This window comes from Mustela putorius, unplaced genomic scaffold (genome assembly GCF_011764305.1).
Source record: "Mustela putorius furo isolate JIRA1106 unplaced genomic scaffold, ASM1176430v1.1 tig00003845_pilon_pilon_pilon, whole genome shotgun sequence".
In the NCBI taxonomy this organism is placed as follows: domain Eukaryota; kingdom Metazoa; phylum Chordata; class Mammalia; order Carnivora; family Mustelidae; genus Mustela; species Mustela putorius.
In genome coordinates, this window is record NW_025421998.1 from 77,466,597 (window position 1) to 77,490,246 (window position 23,650).

Below are 23,650 nucleotides of genomic sequence, written 5' to 3' on the forward strand. Positions count from 1 at the left end.
GTTAATCTTTGCTAGTTTTCTAGTGTATAGTCTTTGCCTATAATGTATATAATTATATGGCATATAGAAGGGAAAAAATAAAATATTTTTAATTGGGATATCATTTTGTTCTCCAAGTACACGTTGACTTAAACGCCCCACCCCCACCACCACCAAACTAGCTCATTGCCAGAACAAATTTTTATTGAGCAGTTATTATGCTCCAACATCGTGTTCATGGATGTGGGACAATCAAGAGATAGTGGGAAATCATCTTCTGGATTCTAGAAGATTCCTTGGCATTGTCACACACCCATTAGGCATTGGTTAGTAAGAATCAAAATGAAAGCCCAGGTCTTATGTTTCTGGTTGAATCTTTCTTTTCTTGAAACTGTACCATACTCGGAGGGTACCGACTGCGTGCCTGGCCAACCAAATGTTGGAAGGCAGGAGAAAAGCAGTCTTCATGCGTCTTTAAAAAATTGTTCGTTTTTTTCCTCTGGGTTAGTGTTAAAATTACAAGCTTCATAGCTCTTTAAAATAAGCTAAGAGTAGCCCATAAATAAAAACACATAGATATTTCACATCTGTATCTGGATATGCATTCAGTCCTCATATTGTAGAGTAGAAAAGCGCTAAGGATACATGCTAGGAACTTCATATTTAATTACTGTCTGAAAATAGTAAATATGTGTTAATGAATTACAAGGCCATTTAAGACACTCATAGGCATATTATAGACACTCATCTCCCAGATTTCTCCCCAAAACAGAAGGAAGCTACTTTGGCATTGTTTATAGAAGATTTCTAGGTTCCTGTGTGTGTTGGGTGGTCAAGGGAAAAGGGGGAAATGGAATACATGCACACGCACACACACACACGCACGCACGCACACACGCACATACACGCACACACATACACACACATGTGCACACACACACGCACACACACACACACACATATACACAAAGGGTAAAAGTTACTTTAATCAATATTAAATTCCATTGTTCAGCCACAGTTTCAGGGGCTGATGTGGAATGCTGACATATTCTTGACAATTCCTATACTGGACTCTTTGTGCTGTGTTTTAGGCTCTTCTCCTTGAACTAAGGCAAAAAAAAAAAAAGGTGACATAAAATTATTTATTCTTTGACATATTTGCTGGCTACTACTTCCTGAAAATCACTGAGGTATTACCTTGGTGGAACACTTAATAGGGGCAGCTTCTCCAAAGTCCGCTCTGCTCGGGCTTCAAATCAATGCTGTGCTTCCTGGCAGTACGGATAAAAAGGAAATCAGAGTCAATTACACTGTTCTCGTATTATACAAAAGAAGGCCACAAATTAGCTCTTCTGGAGAGACAGAATCTTTCCTAGTAATAAATCCTAAAAAATGTCTACTTAGTGAAAAAAAGAGAATGCATTTTCTTACTGTGAATTTAAAGGATTATATAAACATTTCAACTCTTCTTAAGTTGTGATTCCCAAGAAAAGAAATTATCTTAATGACTCTTCATTTGTCACATCCAAAAACAAGCAATTTGAGTATTTTTCTTATTATGATGTATTAGAACTTCATTAATAAGGAAGACTTACAAGGAGGCCATCATTTTTTTAGAAAGATCACACTGTGCTAAATAATGAGATATGGGAATACATTGAACAGCTTGACTTCTGCTGACTTTTACTTAAGAGTGTGAAGTGTTTTAAATTAGACTATGTTAGTATTGATGAAACGTGCACAAGGGGGACAAATAATTTAAAGGCTTTGTTCCATTTTGAGAGCGAGATAAATTGTATAATTTAAAAATAAATCACTGTGACCTGACAGCAAGGAAACAACAACTCTCATGTGCTGTTGGAGGCAGTGGAAATTGGGGCAACATTTTTGGAAGCCAGTTCAATAAAACCTATCAAATTTACAATGCATGTATTTGTTGATCTGGCAGTTACACATATAGACTAGACTTTGCCCCTAGATAAACTTGTGAAAGTACACCAAAATAGATTTAGAAGAGCACTCATTGTGCAGTATTTTTGAAATAAAAAAGAAAAAATTACAACTATAATCTGAATACCTGACAATAAGAGAATGATTATATCAAATGTATATTCATTTAATGGCACGCCCTAAGCCATTAAAAAAGCATAATGTAGTCCTATGTGTGTGCAAATGGCGAGGATTCCAGGATGGACTGGTAGGTAAATATGCCAGACATAGACCATTAGATAGCAATCCCCCGCTTTATCTGCAGGGGATGCGTTCCAGGAGCCCCAGGGGATGCTTGAAACCACAGATAGTACCAAACCCTATATGTACTTTTTTTTAATACATACACACCTAAGATAGAATTTATTTTCTAAATTAGGCATAATAAGAGATTGATAACAATAATTAATAATAAAATAGAACAGTTATAACTGGACTGTAAGAAAGTTATCTGAATGCAGTCTCAATCTTTGGAAATACGTGAGTGTGTTGCATTCATCCTTCGTGTGATGATGTGAGAGGATACCACGCTTGTATCATGAGATGAAGGGGGATGACACAGGCTCTGTGACGTCGCGTTAGGCTGCTGCTGACCTTCTGATGGTACGTCAGGAGGATCATTTGCTTCTTGACTGGGGTTGACCATGGGTAACTGAAACTGAGGAAAGCAAAACAATCGATAAAGGGGACTACCGTGATGTCTCTTTTGGATAATGGAAAAATCAGAAATACCTGCATATAAGTTGTATGGATATATTGATATATCAGTTTACATATTGAAGAACCGTATGCATCTTACCCATTATGCACTGATGCAGATTACAAAAGGGAATATGTAAATATTGGCTTTGGCAGAGAGAGGTCTCAGATAGGGGTGGATTGCTGGATGTTTTTTTTTTTCCCCCAATTTTATAACATTCTATAGAATTTGAATTTTTTTTAAAGATTTTATTTATTTATTTGACAGACAGAGATCACAAGTAGGCAGAGAGGCAGGCAGAGAGAGAGGAAGGGAAGCAGGCTCCCCGCCGAGCAGAGAACCCCATGTGGGGCTTGATCCCAGAACCCTGAGATCATAATCTGAGCTGAAGGCAGAGGCGTTAACCCACTGAGCCACCCAGGCGCCCCAATTTGAATTTTTTTAACCATGTACATTCAATACATTTTTTTTAAATATCAGTGAGTGTTATTTAAAAAATATCAGTGAGTGTATTTAAAAAATATTAAATACTCTTTTACAAAATCATAAAACACTGTTTTTGAGTTGACCAAGATCATAAGGCATGACAGACTCTCTGGCACATGAAGGACTGTGCCATTGTCAGGAAATCAACTCAAGTTGTCCATGTGATATTCTCATCACAAGCAAAAGTCAGGTCCTGCAGCCATCTTCCCATCGTAAGAGTGCATCTGTTATGTGTTTGGAGGATAGTTCTGCCTGGTGCAGGACAATAGGAGACATCAAATCTACCTCCCTTTCTGAGTAGGAAGAGTTGAAATCTGTTACTACAATTGTTTTCCTAATCTATTGTAAGAGAATGAACTGCAAAACAGAGAATGAACTGCAAAACCTCTCTGAACAGTTATGGAATGGATCTAACTTTGATTCAAAATGGAGAAACAATGGCTGCCTAGTTCCCATACACCCAGGAGCAGAACAGAGCAAACACTATTTTGGAGCAATTTCAAAAAGAAACAATGGAATGACTGGTTTTTGCTCTTTTGAATTTTTTTCAGAACTACGACTTCCGGTGAGCCCTTCTGTATGTCTGGATCAGAGCATGCAGTTAAAGCTGAGTACTTCGAGTCACCTTTTAAAACCAGTGAAGCCACATATGATGAAACCATGGGACTGGCGACGTGAACAGCTGTAAGCTAATCATTTTGAACTGTTATATCCAGCATGCATTCTTGGAAACAGCTGACAGGAGAAAACCCCTGAAGATGTCTAGGGGGTATTACATGTTTGAATTATTGGGTTCTGTTACATAAAATTTTATATCTCTCTTTTTTTTTAATTTTATTTTTTTTCAGTGTTCCAAAATTCATTGTTTATGCACCACACCCAGTGCTGCATGCAATACGTGCCCTCCACAATACCCACCACCAGGCTCACCCCACCCCCACAAAACCCTCAGTTTGTCTTTCAGATTCCACAGTCTCTCATCTATCACTTCTTAATAAAGAACGTCATCATTGATTTTTTTCTAGATTAATTCAAACCTCTCTTGCCATAGAATAAACATTTGGGTAAATAGGACTCTTATCTAGGAAGTTACATTAATGGAAATTGAATTTGAAACCTTGACAATGTGAAACTATAAAATTTTAACTTCCTTTTTTTTTTTTTAAAAGTTTGTCTTATTTTTTTTTTTAAGATTTTATTTATTTATTTGTAAGAGACAGAGGGAGAGAGAGCAAGCAAGCATAGGCAGACAAAGAGGCAGGCAGAGGCAGAGGGAGAAGCAGGCTCCCTGCTGAGCAAGGAGCCCGATGTGGGACTCGATCCCAGCACCCTGGGATCATGACCTGAGCCGAAGGCAGCTGCTTAACCAACTGAGCCACCCAGGCGTCCCCCCCCCCTTTTTTTTTTAAAGATTTTATTTATTTATTTGACAGAGAGAGAGAGATCACAAGTTGGCAGAGAGGTAGGCAGAGAGAGAGGAGGAAGCAGGCTCCCTGCCAAGCAGAGAGCCCAACATGGGACTCGATCCCAGGACCCTGAGATCATGACCTGAGCCGAAGGCAGAGGCTTAACCCACTGAGCCACCCAGGCGCCCCTAACTTCCGTTTTATACTCAAATGACATTGCCCTAGTCTATGAGTATGGCCAAATGAATTTTTCTCCAGTTATATATATAAACATATATATTTTTTTGACAATATGAAACTATAAAATTTTAACTTCCATTTTATACTCAAATGACATTGTCCTAGTCTATGATGGCCAAATGAATTTTTTTTCAAATATATCTATCTAGCTATCTAGCTATAGCTAGATAGCTAGATAGCTAGATAGATAGGCATATATAGATATAGATATATATAGGCATATATAGATATAGATATAGTGATATATTTTATGGTTCCTAGGATCTAAGAAGACAACTGCAATAGCAAAATATTTAATTTCCCTCCAAGGAAATGAATTTGTAATGTAGATAAATTATAGTGAAAAATGAAAAGCTTTTCATATCTTATCCAAGAAACAAAATAGTTTACTTCATCTAATTTTATAATTATCTGGTTGATGTCTACAGTTAATAGTATTTGTTGAAGAATCATATGCATCTCCTGCTTACCTAGACTTCAAAAGTTGAAATAGAACAATCTTCTCATTGGTCAAAAGTAGGTATTTGAAACAGAAATACTGTGTAAAAAGCAAATAACTAGATATTTTGGAATCTTTTATGATGAAAGTATACTTGTTTCACCACAAAATATTAATGTTAATTTTCCTTTGTAGCCTGAAGTGTTATCTTCACACTTTATTCTTTAAATGAACCCATAATTATCCACGGTGAAGTTATTGGGTAGAATCAGACCAGTAGGGAATGTATTTTGGCATAATTTTGGTGACCCGTCCACTCTCGGATAGTATATCTTTTCTTGTCAAGGAGAAGATAGAGCAAAGGCAGGCCAGGGCAGGACGGGAAAATGTCTTCACTATTCCTTAAACTGTAATTTGTATCACTTTGGTTGTAATGGTACATACATGACCAATTTATGTTTTTTAAACCTTTAAACCTTACTTTAGGTACTATCTTCCCATCTTTCTTTCTCTTAAAAATTTTTAATTAAGTCTACCAGAATGGAGAATTCATCAATTTGATCCCCTCTTCAGTACCTGTATATCCCCTGATAAGCAGTGGAATTGTTTAAGGAGACCCACACATTGAAGGCTACAGCCCAGCAAAGGACAGATGAGTGTACAACGCTTCGAGGTAATTTGCAGATGATGTACCCTAAGTTATGGAGCATTAACTATGCTGGTTCACTTTTTTAGGAATCAAACGACAGTCCTTGCTCTACGTGAAACAGTCTTCCGCGCTGAAGAAATATCTGTGATTCTTAAAGCGTATGTGTTGGTGACGTCCTTGACACCTTTGCGTGCATTCATTCATTCAACCGGCACAGTTTGGAATCCACCAAAGAAAAAACGCTTCACTGTCAAGGTAAAATTTCTGTCGAAGCTGTCATTTCACTCAAAGTATACTGAAGATAAGTAAAGTGAGTCGAGCTGCCTTTCTCTGACCTTTAGGAGTATCAAATCCTGTTGAACAAAGATTGCCTCATTTTATTGCGGCAAGTTGAGGTTTTCATTTAATAGGTGCAGGTTCAAAAAGGAACTGGAAACAGCTTAATTCACGAGAGAACACAAAAGCCACAGCTTGTTTTCTCAATTCATCATTTTACTCCAATTCTTTGACCCATTTCAAAGCTAATCTTCAGTTGTGTTCTGTGTTCTTGACCTTCCTCTCATTCAAGAAAAATAAAGTCATTACAACAAATGAAAATAAAATTTTTCCCTTTTGTTTTCTTTTCATTCTTAGGAAGCAAAATGCCTATTTCATTACAGCAATCAATATGGAATATTTGCTGAGTGAAAAAGCTTTTAAGTGTTCCTAAGCTAGAAAGCCCTGACATAAAGCATGAGAATGTTTTCTGGGAAGAACTTACTAACAACCACAAAAGATTTAGGTGTAAAAGATAACTCAGGTTACCTCCATTGAAAACAAGGTCTAGGAACAACACATTGGGTAATTTTAAGAAGTTTCCAATTTTTTTTTTAAGATTTTATTTATTTATATGACAGAGAATGAGAAAGAGAGCACAAGTAGGGGAAGGGGTGGAGAGAGAGGGAGGAAGAAAAGCAGGAAGCCGGAAGTGGGGCTCCATCCCAGCACCTGGAGATCATGACCTGATCTGAAGGCAGACGCTTACATGACTGAGCCACCCATGTGCCCCAAGAAGTTTCCAATTTTAGAGAAATAATTGTTCAGAGGACAGGTAAAAGGAAATAGGAAGAAACTAAAAGAACACATAAGTATCTTAACTTGTATGTTCTTTCAGTTTCTTCCCATTTTCTCATATCCATTCTCTGAACAGTTATTTCTCGAAAATAAAAAATTTCGGGGCGCCTGGGTGGCTCAGTGGGTTAAGGCCTCTGCCTTCGGCTCAGGTCATGATCCCAGGGTCCTGCGATCGAGCCCCACATCGGGCTCTCTGCTTAGCAGGGAGCCTGCTTCCTCCTCTCTCTCTCTCTGCCTGCCTCTCTGCCTACTTGTGATCTCTGTCTGTCAAATAAATAAATAAAATCTTTAAAATAAAATAAAATAAAATAAAATAAAATAAAAAATTTCTTCAAAGAGCAAACACTACATGATCTCACTTATAGGAGAATCCAAAATTGTCAAGCTCACAGAAACAAAGAATAGAATGGTAGTTATCAGGGGCTGGGGGAGGGGGGAGTGAGAAGGCATTGTTCAATTGGTACAAAGTTTCACTTATGCAAGATGAGTATGTTCTAGAGTTTTATGGACAGTAGAGTGCTACAGTTAATAATACTAAGATTTTCTAAGAGAAGAGAACTTATGTTAAATGCCCATATCACTAAATAATACATACATATGTACATACATACATAGGAGGTAAAATTTGGAAGGAAGAGTTGTGATTATGGCAATGGTTTCATACGTGTATTTATCTCCAAACTCATCAAATTGTATGTATTAAATAGGTACAACTTCTTGTATTTCAATCATAATAAAGCAGTTTAAGAAAAAGAATGTAAAAGTGCTTTTTATAGTTTCAAGAGATTCAGAAGTGACTGAACCTGATGTTTTTCAGAGTTTCATTGTAGATAAACTACATTGTAAGTTCTCGAAAATCTTCCAGTGGTGAAAAATCTTTAAATGGCCCATTAGATATTGTTGATTAAAAAAAGATTAGCATGAGAAAAGATACAGGTGCCGTATTCCTTAGTATAATAAATGGCTGACATTTTAAGGAAATACCATTGTTGACTTTAGTCTTAAGGGCACTTTATTTTGGGACAGTCATCTTAACTATATCAACCTAGGTGGTTTTTAGTTAATTATGAAAAAGCAGAATCAAATTTGGTTTGTCTTTCATGTTATCTCCCACTAGTTTTTATAGTGGTTGTTTATATTTCCCTAAGTACCTTTCATTATTTTCAAATTTCCCTTTCCATTAGGTTGAATTATATGAAACTGCTGATATTTGGTCATTTTTGGCCTACGAAAAAAATTGCAGTTTCTTACAATGCAGCCTAATATTTGGAACTCAGGTACAGAGAGAGAAAACGAATCATATTCTTCCATTCATGCCACATTCAGGCATTCAACAAATATTTACTCAGCACAGTCCAAAACCCCTGTTCTTACAGAATTACACTAGCAGTCTGTGCAAGACTCCTACATTGATCTATGCAATCCATTTTATCCCCTTTCCCCATTCAATTCCCTTGCTCCTTAAAAGACCACCATTATAATGATTTAATGTGTATCATTTAGTTTAGGTGATTGTAAAATATGCAATTTTGTTTTGTTATGCATATATATGCTTTTAATTTATGTAAATTGTATTAGAAACTTTTTTCTTTTACCTTTTTTAAGTGCAGCACTACATATTTTCAAGAAGGAAACATTCACATTACCTGTACACCTTCTATGTTACTTTTCACTGCTGTACAGTATTCCATGCCTATATTCTGTTAGAGTTTACCTACCCACACCTCCAGTGATAGACAGCTTGATTGTTCCAACTCTTGGCTAAACCAAATAGTGCTTCAAATGTACAGAGTCTTATATATGACTCTTTATGAACCAGCATATGATTTTTCCAGAGAATATATGCCTATCATGGGACTTGCTAGGTCATAAGACATGGGTTCATTTGATAGAATTAAATAAACACAGCTCACCCTCTAGAAGGCGGTTACCAGTTTCTGTGCCATGATCAGTTTCTCCATATCCCCACAACCTGCCCAACACTGACCTTTCCAGCTTGTAACAGGTGACAAGGTGACATTTTACTTTTGCATATTTGTCATCTATCTGTTAACTTGGTCCATAATGTCCTTTGTTGGTCAGGAATCTTCAATTGACTATTGAAATTAATGTTTCATTATAATGCTTGCTTTGGAGATTTAGTTCTAGAAATTGTTTCTTATCTCTAAGCCCTGGAATAGGCTACTCCCCTTTCTCCTATTACCTTTATAATTTTTTTTTTCTGGACATAAAAATATTTTATTCAACTAGGTGAAGTTTTTTATTCAACTTGATCCAGATTTCTTTTTCTATATAATCAGTTCTCACTGGCTAAAAACTCATCATTTCCTATGAATCTAATAATATCACCTTTATTGTATAAGTTCCCATTTGTATATGAGGCTGCTTCTGAGCTCTCTGTTCTGTTCCAGTTGGCCCCCTTGTTTTTCTTATTTTGGTAGCGTACATATATCTTAGTCCCTGGCAGGGAATTTCCTTCTTTGTACCTTTTCTTTACAAAATTTAATTAGCTGTGTTGTAGACATTATTTCCTCATACATATTTTAGGATATCAAGTATATATTTTAAAAGCCTATGTAATTTCAATATATAATTACATTGAAGTTGTAATTTAATTTTTGAAGAATTGAATGTTCATAATATTAAGTCTATTTATTTATTCAAATCATTTTTTCCTTTATTAGAGTTTAAAATGCTTTCTCCACAAAGACCTTACATGTTCTCACTTATGTTTATTTCTAGATTCCTTAGAATATTAACTGATATACTTTTTGAAATTTTATTGTCTATTCCATTCTTACTAGGATAGAGAAATACTATATTTGAAGTTAATCTTGTATTTGGTAAATTTGTTCCAATAATTTTACCTTTAAATCCACTGAGTTTGGGTTTTCAAGGCAGGTGATTGTTTAATCTTTCCTTCCTTCCTTTACTAATTTTGGCCAGAATCTCCTGTATTAGTTTTAAAGGTAGAAATGAAAGGTAAATATTCTCATATTGTTCTTCATCTCATGTTTCTCTATTAAGTATAATGCTTGCTGTGAGTTTTTTTGGTTTTTAATCTTAACAATTACTGCCCAAGCAGTGAGACTGTAACTAGCCAAACTATATCCAACTTCCTGTTACAACGATTGCAACATATTGATAATTTTGTTTCCTCCGCACCATCTCCCTCCTCTTTCCAGACAACAGTTTATTTTGAAACAAATCCCAGATATCATATGATTTCATTTGTAAACCTTTTTTAGAGTAGAACTCTGAGGGAGATGGATTTATAAACTTTACAAATTAAATAAGTTCCCTTTTATTTTTAGTTAGCTAGAAGTCTTTGCCATAAAAAGATTTTGAACTTTACAAATGTTTTTTTTTTCTGCATTAATAAAATTAAATCACTTTTTTCCTCCTCAAGTTTATTTTTGTGGTATATGACATTGCTAGATTTTCTTTTCAGAGAACCCCCTTGCATCACTGAGATAAAACCTATGTGATTATTTGGTGCTATTTTTAAATACTCTCTTGGATTTGTTTAGTTATGGTTTTTATGTCTATGTTTATAAATGATGTGGAACTATAATTGTATTTTCTTATACTTATGTCATTTTTAGAGTTGAGATTACTGGATAAAATAGGACGGATAACACTCACTCCTTTTCAGTGTTCTGGAACAACTTGTGTAAGCTAGGAATGACTTCTCCTACTTGTTTACAGTATCCTCCTGGACCTGTTTCTCTTCTTCATGGGTGTTTCCAGTTTGGGCCTGAAGTCTTTTACATTTTAATTCTGGGAAATTTGTTTTCATTATTTTTGAGACATTTTGCTCACCGTTTTTTCTTTCTTTCTTCTGTTGTCCAGATTTTGACCCCTTTGTTTCATGTGCTGATACCCCTTAAGATCTATGCACATTTTTACTTAGATTTATTAATTTCTTATTTTATATCCTCTTGCTTCGTTTTGGTGGTTTCTCTTGTTCACAGTTCATTTTGAACTTCCATCATCTCCTTGAATATATATGTCTTAAAGATTTTATTTGTTTATTGGAGAGACAGCGAAAAAGAGCATGGGGGAGGGTGCAGGTGGAGTGCAGAAGGAGAGGGAGAAGCTGGAAGCAGGATGCGGAGCTCGATCCCAGGACTCTGGGATCATGACCTGAGCCAAAGACAGGTGCTTAACTGACTGTGCCACCCAGGAGTCCTTTCCTTTACTATATTCATCAGGCTTTTTAAAAGTTCCTAGTGCATTAGTTTTAGAGATAAGTGTGTGATCCATTGCACCCTGGTGCCCCAAGTCCTTTAGTTCAAGTAGCATCATATAAGTCTTTTCCTTTGTTGCCTTACTTTTACTTTGTTTGCCTCCTGCTGGAGGTAGCTGTATTTCCATGTGTCCCTGTTTTGTCCTTCGAGCTTAAGTTCTGCAGGTACGATTTATTCCAGCTGGTATGCTCTTGGCGGAAAGCCAGGCCTGCAGGTGTGTCCGAGGAGATGGCGGAAGAGGAGTTCCAAGCATCCGAAACCCATTTTCAATCATTGCCCCCTGCAGCCCCGCGAGCAGTGGTTTCTCTGGTCAGAATTTCACTCCCTCAACTCTTAGGAAGTAAAGCTTTGCGAGGAGGCACTTCTCTCCATGATCGTCCATTAAACTTGAGAGGGAGTGGAGGCAAGAGCGGACGCCAGATGGGATATAACCCCACCCCTCCTCATCCCGTCTTCACCTGAGCAGGACATTATCTGATCCCCTCACCCCAAATTAAGCAAGCTGATTCCTGGGGTGGACTTTATGACACCCTGAACAGGAATGGAGGAAACAGTGATTGTCCTTCGGGGATCACGGGGGGGGGGGGAGGCAGGAGGAAAACAAGACCAATCTCCTCCATCCTGTCCGCTCAGAGGAACCCCTGGCACTCACCCTCCCCACATTCCGGTGGTCCGGTCCCTTGCCACCTCCACTGGCCAGACCAGTTCGAAACAGCTTTCCCAAATCCCCTTCACACAGGTTTTTATTATTTATTCTTTTGAAGCTTCCTCCCCCTGCTTTTTTTTTTTTTTTTTTTTAAAGCATCACTTCCCCTAAGCCCATTAGAAACGACTGGTAGAAATGAAACACGTTTTTTTGTGATTTTTTTTATGTACAGTGGACCCCTTATCTGCACATTAGCTTTCTGTGGTTTGAGTTCATCCCACGCCCCTGCCCTGCCCCCAAAGACTTCCGGAGGCAGATGACCCTCCTTTTGATGAGTCAGCAGAAGGTCTGTAGTAGCCCTAATGCTACATCACAGCGCCTGCGTCACCCGCTTCACTTCCTCCCTCGCATGAGTACTTTATCGCCTCTCATCACCGAAGAAGGGTGAGTACAGCACAATGAGCTATTTCCAGAGGGACAGAAACCACACTCACGTAACTTTTATTACAGCCAATTGTTACAATTGTTTTTTTTTGTTTTAAAGATTTAATTTATTTGACAGACAGAGATCACAAGTAGGCAGAGAGGCAGGCAGAGAGAGGGGAGAAGCAGACTCCCCGCCGAGCAGGGAGCCCCATGCGGGGCTTGATCCCAGGACCCTGAGATCATGACCTGAGCCGAAGGCAGAGGCTTTAACCCACTGAACCACCCAGGTGCCCCCAGTTGTTCTATCATTAGTTATTGTTGTTCATCTCTCACTGTGCCTAATTTATAAAATAAACTTTATGTCAGGTGCATATGTGTAAGAAAAAACGTAGTACATCGAAGGTCGGGTACTCTCTGGAGTTTCAGGCATTCACTGGGGGTCTTGATTGTATCTGCCCTGTGGATAAGAGGAGACTACTGTATTTCCTGAAGATCAAGCGTGAGACAAGAAAGCTCTTTGTGATTTGGTTTTCATGCTTTATTCACTATTTTGTTCCTTATTCATATCCTCCACACGTCTGCAGGACAGAAGCAAGCTGTAGGTGTAGCACTGGAAAGTATGCAGTACTTGTCATTTTCATCCTCTCCTTGGGGTTTTTCTTTTCAAGATCTTGCCTGGTTGTTCTGGACAATACAGTTATCTGCTCTCAAAGGGAAGTAGTGCAACTTCCTGGGTTAATGTGCCAGAGAGCAATTATTTCTTACGAGGTCAAGGTTATACTTGATGCTACAGAGAGATTTCCGAAAACAAGAGAGTATCTATTTACCCTTCAAGTGGAGTACTTATTGCTTCAGCTGAAACAAATGGATTATACTTAACCGTTAAATCATTTGACCATCTTCCAAAATATTGCTTCCTCCTGAGATTTTAGATGTGAAAAATACATGGAAATGGTTCTTAGTGCTAATGTGGAAGACAGGACCAAAATCTTCTGTAAGGACTATATGACATCAAAGTTTTATTAAACACTGTTTTTAAATTCCACAAAACATTGTGTGTGTGTGTGTGTGTGAGTTCTCAACTCAAAGGCCAGATGACTTAGTTAAATCAGTAGTGATTTATGCACTATGCAGTGAGGCAAACCCACTAAACTGGTTATCAGTGGCCATTTATAGAATATTCTGGCAGCTAAAGGAGGTATGAAAGTAATAACAGATAGAGCTAGGAGCTCATTTATTTCCAATTAGGTTTGCTGCTGAGATACTTTCTCTACCAAAGCTTTAGAGAGAGTTGAAAAATATCAAGAAATGCAAATTTGAGAAATAATGGCAAGTAGATGCGTTGTAAACTAAATTTTTCTAAACTCTCCTTCTATACAATAAAAATAATTTCGAATTTAAGTATTAGGTGTTTTCAAAGGTTGTTCAAATTTAAAAGTGGAGGGAAGATAGAAGGGAAAGAAAATTAATAGCACATGTAACACTTGCTTACTATATCCTTTGATTCAATTTTAAATAACCATTTCTTGGTGAGTTTAATAAACCCAATTTTAAGTGATACTTTATTTAAAAAATTCTTCCCTTGAAAAGCTTTCAATTCAGTTATAAAAAACTCCAGTTTTATCTAGGAATTCAAGAGTGGAATCTCTTGCACAACCATCGTAACTGTAGCTTTCAGTCAACTGCGTCAATGGCTGTCTTTATACACAGGTCATATAGATTAACTGAAAGAAATGTCATAAATTTAAATTTGGCCCCTACAGTAAAAGGTAACAATTTATTCCTTTATCCATCCTAGTTATCCAGCCGAGAGAGAACTCTCATATCTGTAACTTCTTTATGACGTCTGGAGATTCTTTATACCTGTGATCATAACAGACTGCTTTTGATGAAAATGTGTTGCTTGAGTGATTTGTGACTTACAGCAGGAAGACCTGTCAAAAGTCTTATTTTGTCTAGTTGAGACATAACTTAAATGAATCCATTGTTTGACTAGCCACCATCCCACATTTAAAGACGTTCATTTGTTGATGTTCGGTACTCAGAAGTTATATGAAGATGATTTCTCGAGTGTAATCAGTTCTTGATAAATGTCTCTTGGACTGAATTCCATCAAGGATCATTTAGGACATTTTTTTGGAGAAGGAAAATTGTCTTTATTTGTAGATGATATGCTCTTTTTAATTGAAGTGTAATTGGCATACAGTATCTTGTTAGTTTCTGGCGTACGTCCTAGTGATTTGAGACTTTAATACCTTATGAAATGACCCCGTGCTAAGCCTAGTTACTAACATCATTTTAAAATGTTTAACTGTGTGAAGAAATTGCCCAAATCTATTTAATCCCTAACCATTCTAACTTAGCTCATATATTTAGCAATGGTCCTCTAGTGGCCTTCTGGCAAATGCAATAGACAGATGTCATTGTTTGGATTTCTGAACAGGGCCACTCTGATAGAAAGGGAGAACATGGGACACTGAAGCTTTTTCTTAAGTAAGTATCTGTAAGAATCATCTCCCGTGGAAACCCAAGTTAAAGTAAGCTCCTGCCCAGGCTTGAGACTCTAAATCACCAGCTCTCTACCCCCGCCGTGGTGGCCTTCTGGGGGGTCATTCTTCCATCTCCAGTGCCTGTGGTACTCTCTCACTTCCAGGAGATCAGCAAATGTGCACGGAGGAGAGCATGAACTTTGGCAAAGCAAGAGATGTTGTTATTTACAAAGACCCTTTTTAAAGAAGGAATATATCTCTTACTCGGTTTTGGAGACATAACACAGTTGCAGGGATGAAGTTAGCCTCGTTTGTCATTGGTATTTACGCACGGTCTTTCATGATGTCAGGGGAGATGGCTCGTATATTCCCAGGGTAAAAATGAGTAATGCCTCTGGATGCAGGTTAAAGTTACAGTATGGCTTATCAACCTTAGGAAGTGTTCTTCTTCTCATCTTCATTTTATGTCTAAAACTGCAGACTATGGACCTGACCTTGTAAAAGACTTTTTCACTGAGCATCTGGCCCTTCTGCAGGCCCCTCAGTGATTTATGTCAGTTTGTGGAAGGAATGCGAATAAAACGCTGCTCTTAGAGTTTGTAAAATGAGTTGATCTATTACTTAATCTACTCTTACTTGGATTAAATTTAAAAATTGCCTCTGGGTGTTCATTTTTAAGTTTGATATTGTATAAATAAAAATGATAGGTAACAAGCACAAAATTAAATAAACATGTGGCCAAAGCTGACACAATAGAAGCTAAGTAATAATTGAAAAGTAAAACGTATCCAATCAGCCCATGCTGGTGTTAGATGTTATTTCAGAAATATATTTGCTATGGAGAATGATTGTTTTGCAACTGCACATGATTTTTAAATCATTTTGTAATAATTTTATTATTCTGCATTGATACTGTTGATGGCAACTTTGTCTCTGATTTCAAAATTTTTCATTCACTCATTCATTTCATTTATTCATTCCCAGCTTTGTTCCATAAAAGGTTTGTCAGGTAATTATGTACATTCATTAATTCTTAATACTGCACTGGATTACTATCCTAAATAAGAGAAGAATTATTCATTAATCAGATTCATGTTTATTTGATCAAAAATGAGCACTGGGTGTGGTGCATAAACAGCGAATTTTGGAACACTGAAAAAAAATAAAATTTTTTAAAAATGATCATTTAAACATGTGACCATAAGCTTCAGAACAGCAAGCAATGTGTCTGTCTCCTGAGAGCCTCAGAAAATGCTGGGTACATGGCAGACATTCAAACAATGTTTATCAATGACCGGTTGTCTATCATTGTCATTTTTGTTAAAGGTATCTCATTAAAACATGCAAAAAAACTTTCCTTTTGGCAAAATAGATTGAAGAATCAGTTCTGCCACAGAAGATAAATATGATGAATTTACCTTTAACAATCTTTCTTAGTTCAGACCTGTCTTTTCTGAACTCGTTAATTAATATTAATATATGCAAATATATTGATATTAATATATGCAAATAAAATCAGCTAGTATGTACATATATATGTATTACATATATATGTAATATATACATTAAATATATATAAAATGTGTTACAATGACAACATAATGTAAAAGTTAACCCTAGTAAATAAACTTGCTAATTGTTATTTCCTTTAACACTAGAAAACTGATGGGCAAATGTTAATTGTATATCCAGAAAGATGGAGGTTAGCTAACATGTAGAGATCTCAGTGTGAAATCAGGGGAGGTAAATGAATTCTTTCAGAATGAAAGATGGAAAGGGAATTTCTCAGTGGCATTTGGACATTAGGATGTGTATTTCCCTACTCATTTGCTTCCATCCTTCACCAATCTTGTTCAAAGCCCGCTTCTCTCTGGCGCCATCTAGTGGATGCCTGTGCAAGGATGACAAAGGGGTCCAGATGAGGACTTGGAAGCAAGTGTTACTTCTCCAAAGTGGAGCCTAAAAATCCATGGCATATGGCCGTCATGGACACTCGTAAATTAGGTAATGCAGGCTCACCCAGCGTGGGAGCACCGCTCTGATTTGTTACACTTTGCTGACCCTAAGTAAAAAGATAAAGATAAAGGCAAAGATAAGACACAGAGTGACATACAGAGTACTTAGAGCAAAAAATGAGCATGGAAAAAGTCCTAATATAAGCAATGTTTCACATACTTTAATCATCCATAATGCATAGATTCCAGAGCAGCTGTAATTCCTTCCTTTGCTACCTTCCATCCAATACAGAATGTTAAGATGGCGCTCTGGGTAATAGACGCATGAATGAAGGTAAAACTCTTTGCAATCTTCCTGAATTTTTCCACTTCTGTGCAGGCACCTAGAGAGTTACTAAATTTAATTTTATAAATCTTGATTCCTAGATTTTGACAACAAGTCTCACCTGAGTTTTTCCATCACTGTGTAGTGGTAAATATCTTCTGAGGACAGAAAAATATGTTGGGAGAAAAAAAAAATCAGATAAAGTCAGCAAAGAATCAAGAGAACAAAAACAAAGAACAAAAGTTTATTGGCCCAGGTGGCGCGTGGGTGGCTCAGTGGGTTAAGCTGCTGCCTTCAGCTCAGGTCATGATCTCAGGGTCCTGGGATCGAGTCCCGCATCGGGCTTTCTGCTCAGCAGGGAGCCTGCTTCCTGCTCTCTCTCTGCCTGCCTCTCTGCCTGCTTGTGATCTCTCTCTGTCAAAAAAATAAATAAAATCTTTAAAAAAAAAGTTTATTGGCCCAAATGTACTTAAAATCATTGAATGAAGAGATTGCATTTATTTATTTATTTTTGATTTAAAAAGGAAACAAACCTCAGTGCCTGACACAATACCTAGTATTTAGATGACAAGAGAAGAGAAATGGCTTGGAAGAGACTCCACTCACTAAATTGTTGAAAAAATAATTAGTAATTTATAAAGAGGTGTGTGAATGCAGAGTAATAGCAATGAAGACAATAGCAATAAATGTCTCAAAAATTAATGACTTTAATGCTTAAGTTTATTACAAAATATTTGCCTACTGGAGAAGACAGATGATATTTACAATTTTACTTTGCTTATAGAAACAAAATAATTTTCCACCAGCACATTTTGAAGCTCATTATATGTCCACCATTTTAAATATTTCTGTTAAAGATTGCTTTTATTCTTTGAGCTCTATCTCAAAGACTGTGACAAATTCTAAATATAAAATATGCCCAAATGTGTCAACTAGGTAAAACTGATTTTTCTGCTAAAAGGAGACAGACTTTTGCTCCCTTCAGGAGAAAATCTGACTTGCATCTGTCTTATGTGATTTATGCATTGTAAGTTTAAAATGAAATACAGCCTTTTCCCTCCCATATATTAAAATGTGGTTTCAAATTTGAAAGAAACAGCAGTCTTTTGTCACCGAGGAAACTCACAGAGCTATGAGATAAGGCAAAAACAAGAATACTGTATTGCCCCCAAGTGCTCTTTTTCAATATTGCACTAACAGCCAACCTGAACTGTCCAAAGCTGGAAGGAAAAAAGAGGAAAATGTTTAGATAGCAGCACTTTGACCTTTTCTTTCATTGGATTATACACATTTATTTCTAAAACATTATTTGGTGAACCCCACTTGTGGTACGATGGGTAAATTGCTAAGCAGAAATTCTGAATGGTGAAAAATTTTCAGTGCCATTTAAATTGCTTGCCCTACAAAATTATTTGGAATGCCCTCAGCATTTGTCAGTGATTGGACATCATTTTTCCATTTAAGGCAATTTTGTGATAAATAGGTTCTTTTTAATTACTATAAAGTTTGCATTAGCCTTTTAGACTTAGGATCTGAAAATGCATTACTTTAGCCATTATCTTTTGTGTGTACTTCTATGTGAATTCAAACTGAACCTCAAACTGGCAGTTAATTTGATTTCCTTTGAATTATGTAAATGACCTAATATTGTGATACAGAACTGAAAAGGTGTCTTTCATTCTTCTGAGTGCTACTAAGGCAGATGAAGACAGATTCTGCACACACACACACACACACACACACACACATCCTGCTGCATTCTCTGTCTCCTGTAACATGCAGATAGATTTCCTTGCTTTGCTTTCTCTGTGCACCATTGGCCTCATTCATTCATCCTCTGACTTCCCTCTTTACTGATACGTAGCATCCTCAGACCCACCACTCCATCCTCTTTGTTTCATAACAGCTTGTCCTCTTATCCCCCTGCCTGACTTATGGAAGCAATTCTTAGATGCTCTATGAAGCAGGTCTTTTAAATTTGGAGAAAGGGACTGCAAACAGGAGAGGAAATCCCAGTGGTTCCTACTGTATGTTTCCTAATCCAGATGCTGTGTGGCTTCCTCTCTAAGCTAGCTTTTTCCGTGCCTGGTCTCTACTCTTCCAGAATTCAGTAATTCTGAGGACCACAGCCTCCACTACCTGTTTAAAAGGTATTGTACCCAGGCACCTGGGTGGCTCAGTTAGTTAAATCACCAACTCTTGATCTTGGTTCAGATCATGATCTGAGTTGTGAGATGGCTCCATGCTGAGTGCAGAGCCTGCTTGAGAGTCTCTCTCCCTCCCCCTCTCCCTGCCCCCCCTCAAAAAAAATGTTATGCCAAAGTGATTTCTATCAGAAAATTTATTCCTGATGTATTTGAAAAGTATGAGAATTTTCCCATGTGCTTGATTACCCAAACCATCTACATAAAGAGTATGTATTCAAGTCACAAAGAGTGAAATCATTACTCTAAACTCGGAAGTCACAAAAGAAAAACAGTATGCTCAGGAAATATATTACATTTTCATGCTTTCCATGAGTTACTGTTGAAGTGAGAAGCAATATGATTTTAAAATATGAATAGAACCATAATGATATCTTTTCAGTCTGGGTGATAAGGAAGTGTCTGGTTGCATTTTACTCTAAGGGAAAAGAGAATTAAATCACTAGCACTGGACCTATAAGACTAAAATGAAAATCCCAAGGCATGACAACCTCTAGGATCCTGGGGACGGATATTCACTAGGAATGTTCTTGGACCAATGGTCCAACCTCAGGCAAGTCTTTCAATCTCTCCAAACTACTTCCTCCATCTATAAAATAGGAATAGTTTCCAATGGGCTAAATGAGGTTTTTCATTCCTTCTACGATATTTACTAGGGCCTTCCCCTATGTGCTAGGTTCCAGTGATAAAGTAATAAACAAGACAACATCCCTGAGTCTATTCTTAAATGGGATGGGAGATGAAATACAGATAAAGAACAAGTTATACCTATACAAAGAAATGCAGATAATTACAGACTTTCTAAAAGATTTTTTTTAAAGATTTTATTTATTTATTTGACAGAGAGAAATCACAAGTAGACTGAGAGGCAGGCAGAGAGAGAGAGGGAAGCAGGCTCCCTGCTGAGCAGAGAGCCCGATGCGGGACTCGATCCCAGGACCCTGAGATCATGACCTGAGCTGAAGGCAGTGGCTTAACCCACTGAGCCACCCAGGTGCCTCTAAAAGATTATTTTATTTGAGAGAGAGCTGAGCAGGCAGGGGCAAAGGGAGAGGGTGAGAGTTTAAAGCAGACTCCATGATGAGCACAAGAGCCTGAAGCAGGGCTTAATCCCACGACCCTGAGATTACGACCTGAGCCAAAACCAAGAGTCAGTCGCTTAACCAACTGCACCACCTAGGTTAGTTACAGATTTGCACTGATAGTTTTACCATCCAATAATTACTTTGGGTAATTATCAAAGCTAGATCTTGATATAGCTAAGAATGAAATGAATGAGGGTGACATGTAGAGAGTAGCTGGGTTACCCAATTTCTGAGAGGTAGAAAGATCTCCCTGACTGGGTGACATCAGGGCAAAGTGGCATTTGAAGAGCTAGTGACAAAACATTCCCAGCAAATGGCGAATTCCAATGTCTGAAGGTAGGACAGTCCTTGTGCGTGCAGAGAATGTCATGGGAATTGAAAGTGTCTCATGTTGTACAAAAGAAGAGTGGTAGTGAGCAGGTAGTCGAGAAAGGCAAGAGCCAAATCATGCAGGACTAAAAGGCAAAGTAACGAATTTGAATTTTTTTCTAGAGGCCAAGGGATGCCACTGAAAGATAGTGAGCAGGGGAATGCCATGAGCTGATTTACTTTTCTAAGCCTACTCTGCTGCTGTGTGGGAAATGTATAGAAGAGGTGAGTCTAGGCAAAGCTATTTGGGTGTCCAGGTAAGAAGGCTGGTAACTTGGACTAGTCGGTGAGATGGTGACAACAGAAGGAGAGAAGTTTCTACCTTTTGGAGGGAGAAACAAGCTTTTGTGATGAGTTGAGAAAGAGGACAGAGATGGCTCAAGGATGACTCTTCAGCCGTTGTTTGAATGGTGGCGTCATTTCCTGAGCTGTATCAGATGGAAGGGAGTAGGACGGAGAAATAAGACACAAGCAAGTGAAGAGGGAGCTGGGATCCTGCTCTAGCAGCTGACCCCTCTGCAGGTTCGCAACCATTTGTCTGGTTCTTCGACCTCCTGTACTCCATGCCCTGCCTCAAGGCCCTACATAGGAAAATTCTTGCCTTTGGAATTTGGTGTTTCTTTACCCATTCACTTCCTCTCTGCTTCCCTTCTCATTCCCCTCTCTCTCCTGCTCTTTGCAACAGAGGTTTCCTATCGCTTGTTGCTTGCACTTCCTGCTGTGACAAGACAGGTCTCATGTGTCCCGATTCCCATTACTGTAAAAACAGCCTGGGCAGAAGTGCCTGTTTCTCAGACACCACAGGCTCAAGGGTTGTTTTCAAATAGATGGGGCCTCAAATTTTAAGTCAGTTCCCTGGAGGATCATAGGGTTGTCAACTAGGCTCCATTCCGGTAAGAAGGGGAGAAGAGAATACTTAGGAATCTGCCCACCCTAGAAGGGGTTGAATTTATTCAGTGTCAGGGATGGAAGTCAGAGTGAAATGGAGAAGCAGCAGGCATGACACCACTCTCTCAGCTCCAAGGTTAAAGGAACGTGAAGTTCTTAGATCACTTCTCAAAGAGATAGGGGAGGTTTATGATGAAAGAGATGAAAATAAGATATAAGAGAAGAAAATAAGATACAATGTGAACAAATAAACAAACAGAAAGCAAACTGAAGGAGTTGGCTTTTGCTCCATAATAAATCACCCCCCAAACTTAGTGACTTTAAACAACATATATTTATTTATTGTTCTCCTGATTCCGTGGGTTGGCTGGCAGGCTCTGCTGATTTCTGAAGCTCCGCTGAGGCTGGATGGTGAGCTCACTTCATGTACATGCCTGGCTGTTGGCCTGGTTGGTGTTAGCTTGGATCATGGGGATGACTTGGTCACGTGTTTCTCATCAGCCAGCCAGCTACCCAGTGTCTTTCATATGGTGGTAGTGTCGGGGTCCCCAAGAAGAGCCAGTGAGCAAGTTCCAAAGGCCAGGTTCTTTGAAGCTTTTGTTTGTGGAGTGGGCTGAATGGTGGTTCCTCAAAAGATATGTTAAGATAAGTGGGCCTTAAATCCAGTAACACGTGTGCTTATAAGAGAGAGGCAAAGGGAGGTTTGGCACAGACAGAAGAGGAGAAAGTCAAGTGAAGATGGAACAGAGATTATGGTTCTATGCCCTCAAGCCAAAGGAAGCCTATGGCCACCAGAAGAGGCAAGGAACAGATTGTCCCTAGATCCTGCTAAAGGATTGTGACCCTACCAATACCTTGATTTTAGACTTTTGGCCTCTAGCCCTGTGAGATAATAAATTTAAAGTGAGATATTACAGTGGCCTTAGGAAATTACACAGTTTGCTCCACATTTGCTAATCCATTGACCAAAGAAGGTCGCAGGGCTAAACCAAGATTCAAGAGGTGAGGAAGGAGACTTCACCTCTGGGTGGAAGGAAGTGTGAGTCACAAGGCAAAGGTGAGGCGGGGGGCTGTGTCTATGCGGGTGAGAAGAATTTGTGGCCAGTTTTTCCAAATTGCCACACCAACGTAAAGAAGGATTTTCACATAAGAGCAGATTGTCAGCAGGTTTCACAGGATGGAATTGAGAATAGAGAACAGGGAAGTTTTTAAATTAGGGACAGGAGACAGGGAAAGAAAGGAAGGAGAGTGTGTACTTTATCTGATGGCCTCTCTACTCCTGGATGAGAATGAAGCTTTTAATAGTTGTATGTTCTTCATCAAATAAGAGAAACAATAGAATCTCCCCATAAAAATTGGTGGGGAATCAATGTGTTTAATCCATATCCTACTGTAGATGTGAGATTTTTTTTGTGTTTGATCATGGAGTCAAAAACAACTCAAAGGAGCAGTGTTGACTACTCAATAATGGTTCATAATCAGTTCAGCTCACTTGGATTCCCCAATTGTTTCGAGGATATCTGCATGTCGGGCAGTGTACAGAAGGACTCGAAAGAGAAATGCTAGTTCTTGCTTTCCAGGAACCCATCTTCAAGGGAGGGAGAAAAACCCTTGCCCATAACTGTAATACAGAGCAGATTGCAATAAACAGCTGAGTTCCTGGGATGGTCAAGAGTAGGAGAAAATTATTCCGCTCGAGGAAAGTGAGGTAGGTTTCACAAAATAGGTGGCATTTTAACTGAGCTTGGAAAAATGAGAAGTGTTTCTTAAAAATGGGGCAGAGACATTTGCATTTATTTTGGAAAGACATCATGAAGCGAAAGAACATAGGTTATAGTCTCAGAAGTATGAGCTGTCTTATTTAGTTGGCTAGAACACATACATGTTTCCAGGTGGGAGAAATCCTAGGGTAACCCGCAGTGGGAGGGATAGAGAAAAAAGAAAGGGAGAAAGGCATAGGCTTTGTGGAGTAGGGGAAACCAGAGAAGGTTTGTTAGAGTCATATCCTGAAG

At 38.2% G+C, this 23,650-nt stretch overlaps 1 protein-coding gene across 4 annotated transcripts in view; it reads left to right on the forward strand.

Moving 5' to 3' along the window:
- CPED1 (cadherin like and PC-esterase domain containing 1) overlaps positions 1-23,650 on the forward strand; it is a 265,626-nt gene that overhangs the window by 91,523 nt on the left and 150,453 nt on the right. For all 4 annotated transcript variants that reach the window (XM_045062916.1, XM_045062917.1, XM_045062918.1 and 1 more), the window contains exons 5-6: positions 3,706-3,838; positions 5,975-6,143. In XM_045062916.1, the coding sequence (XP_044918851.1) occupies positions 3,706-3,838; positions 5,975-6,143 (302 nt within the window). The remainder of the gene's footprint in view (positions 1-3,705; positions 3,839-5,974; positions 6,144-23,650) is intronic.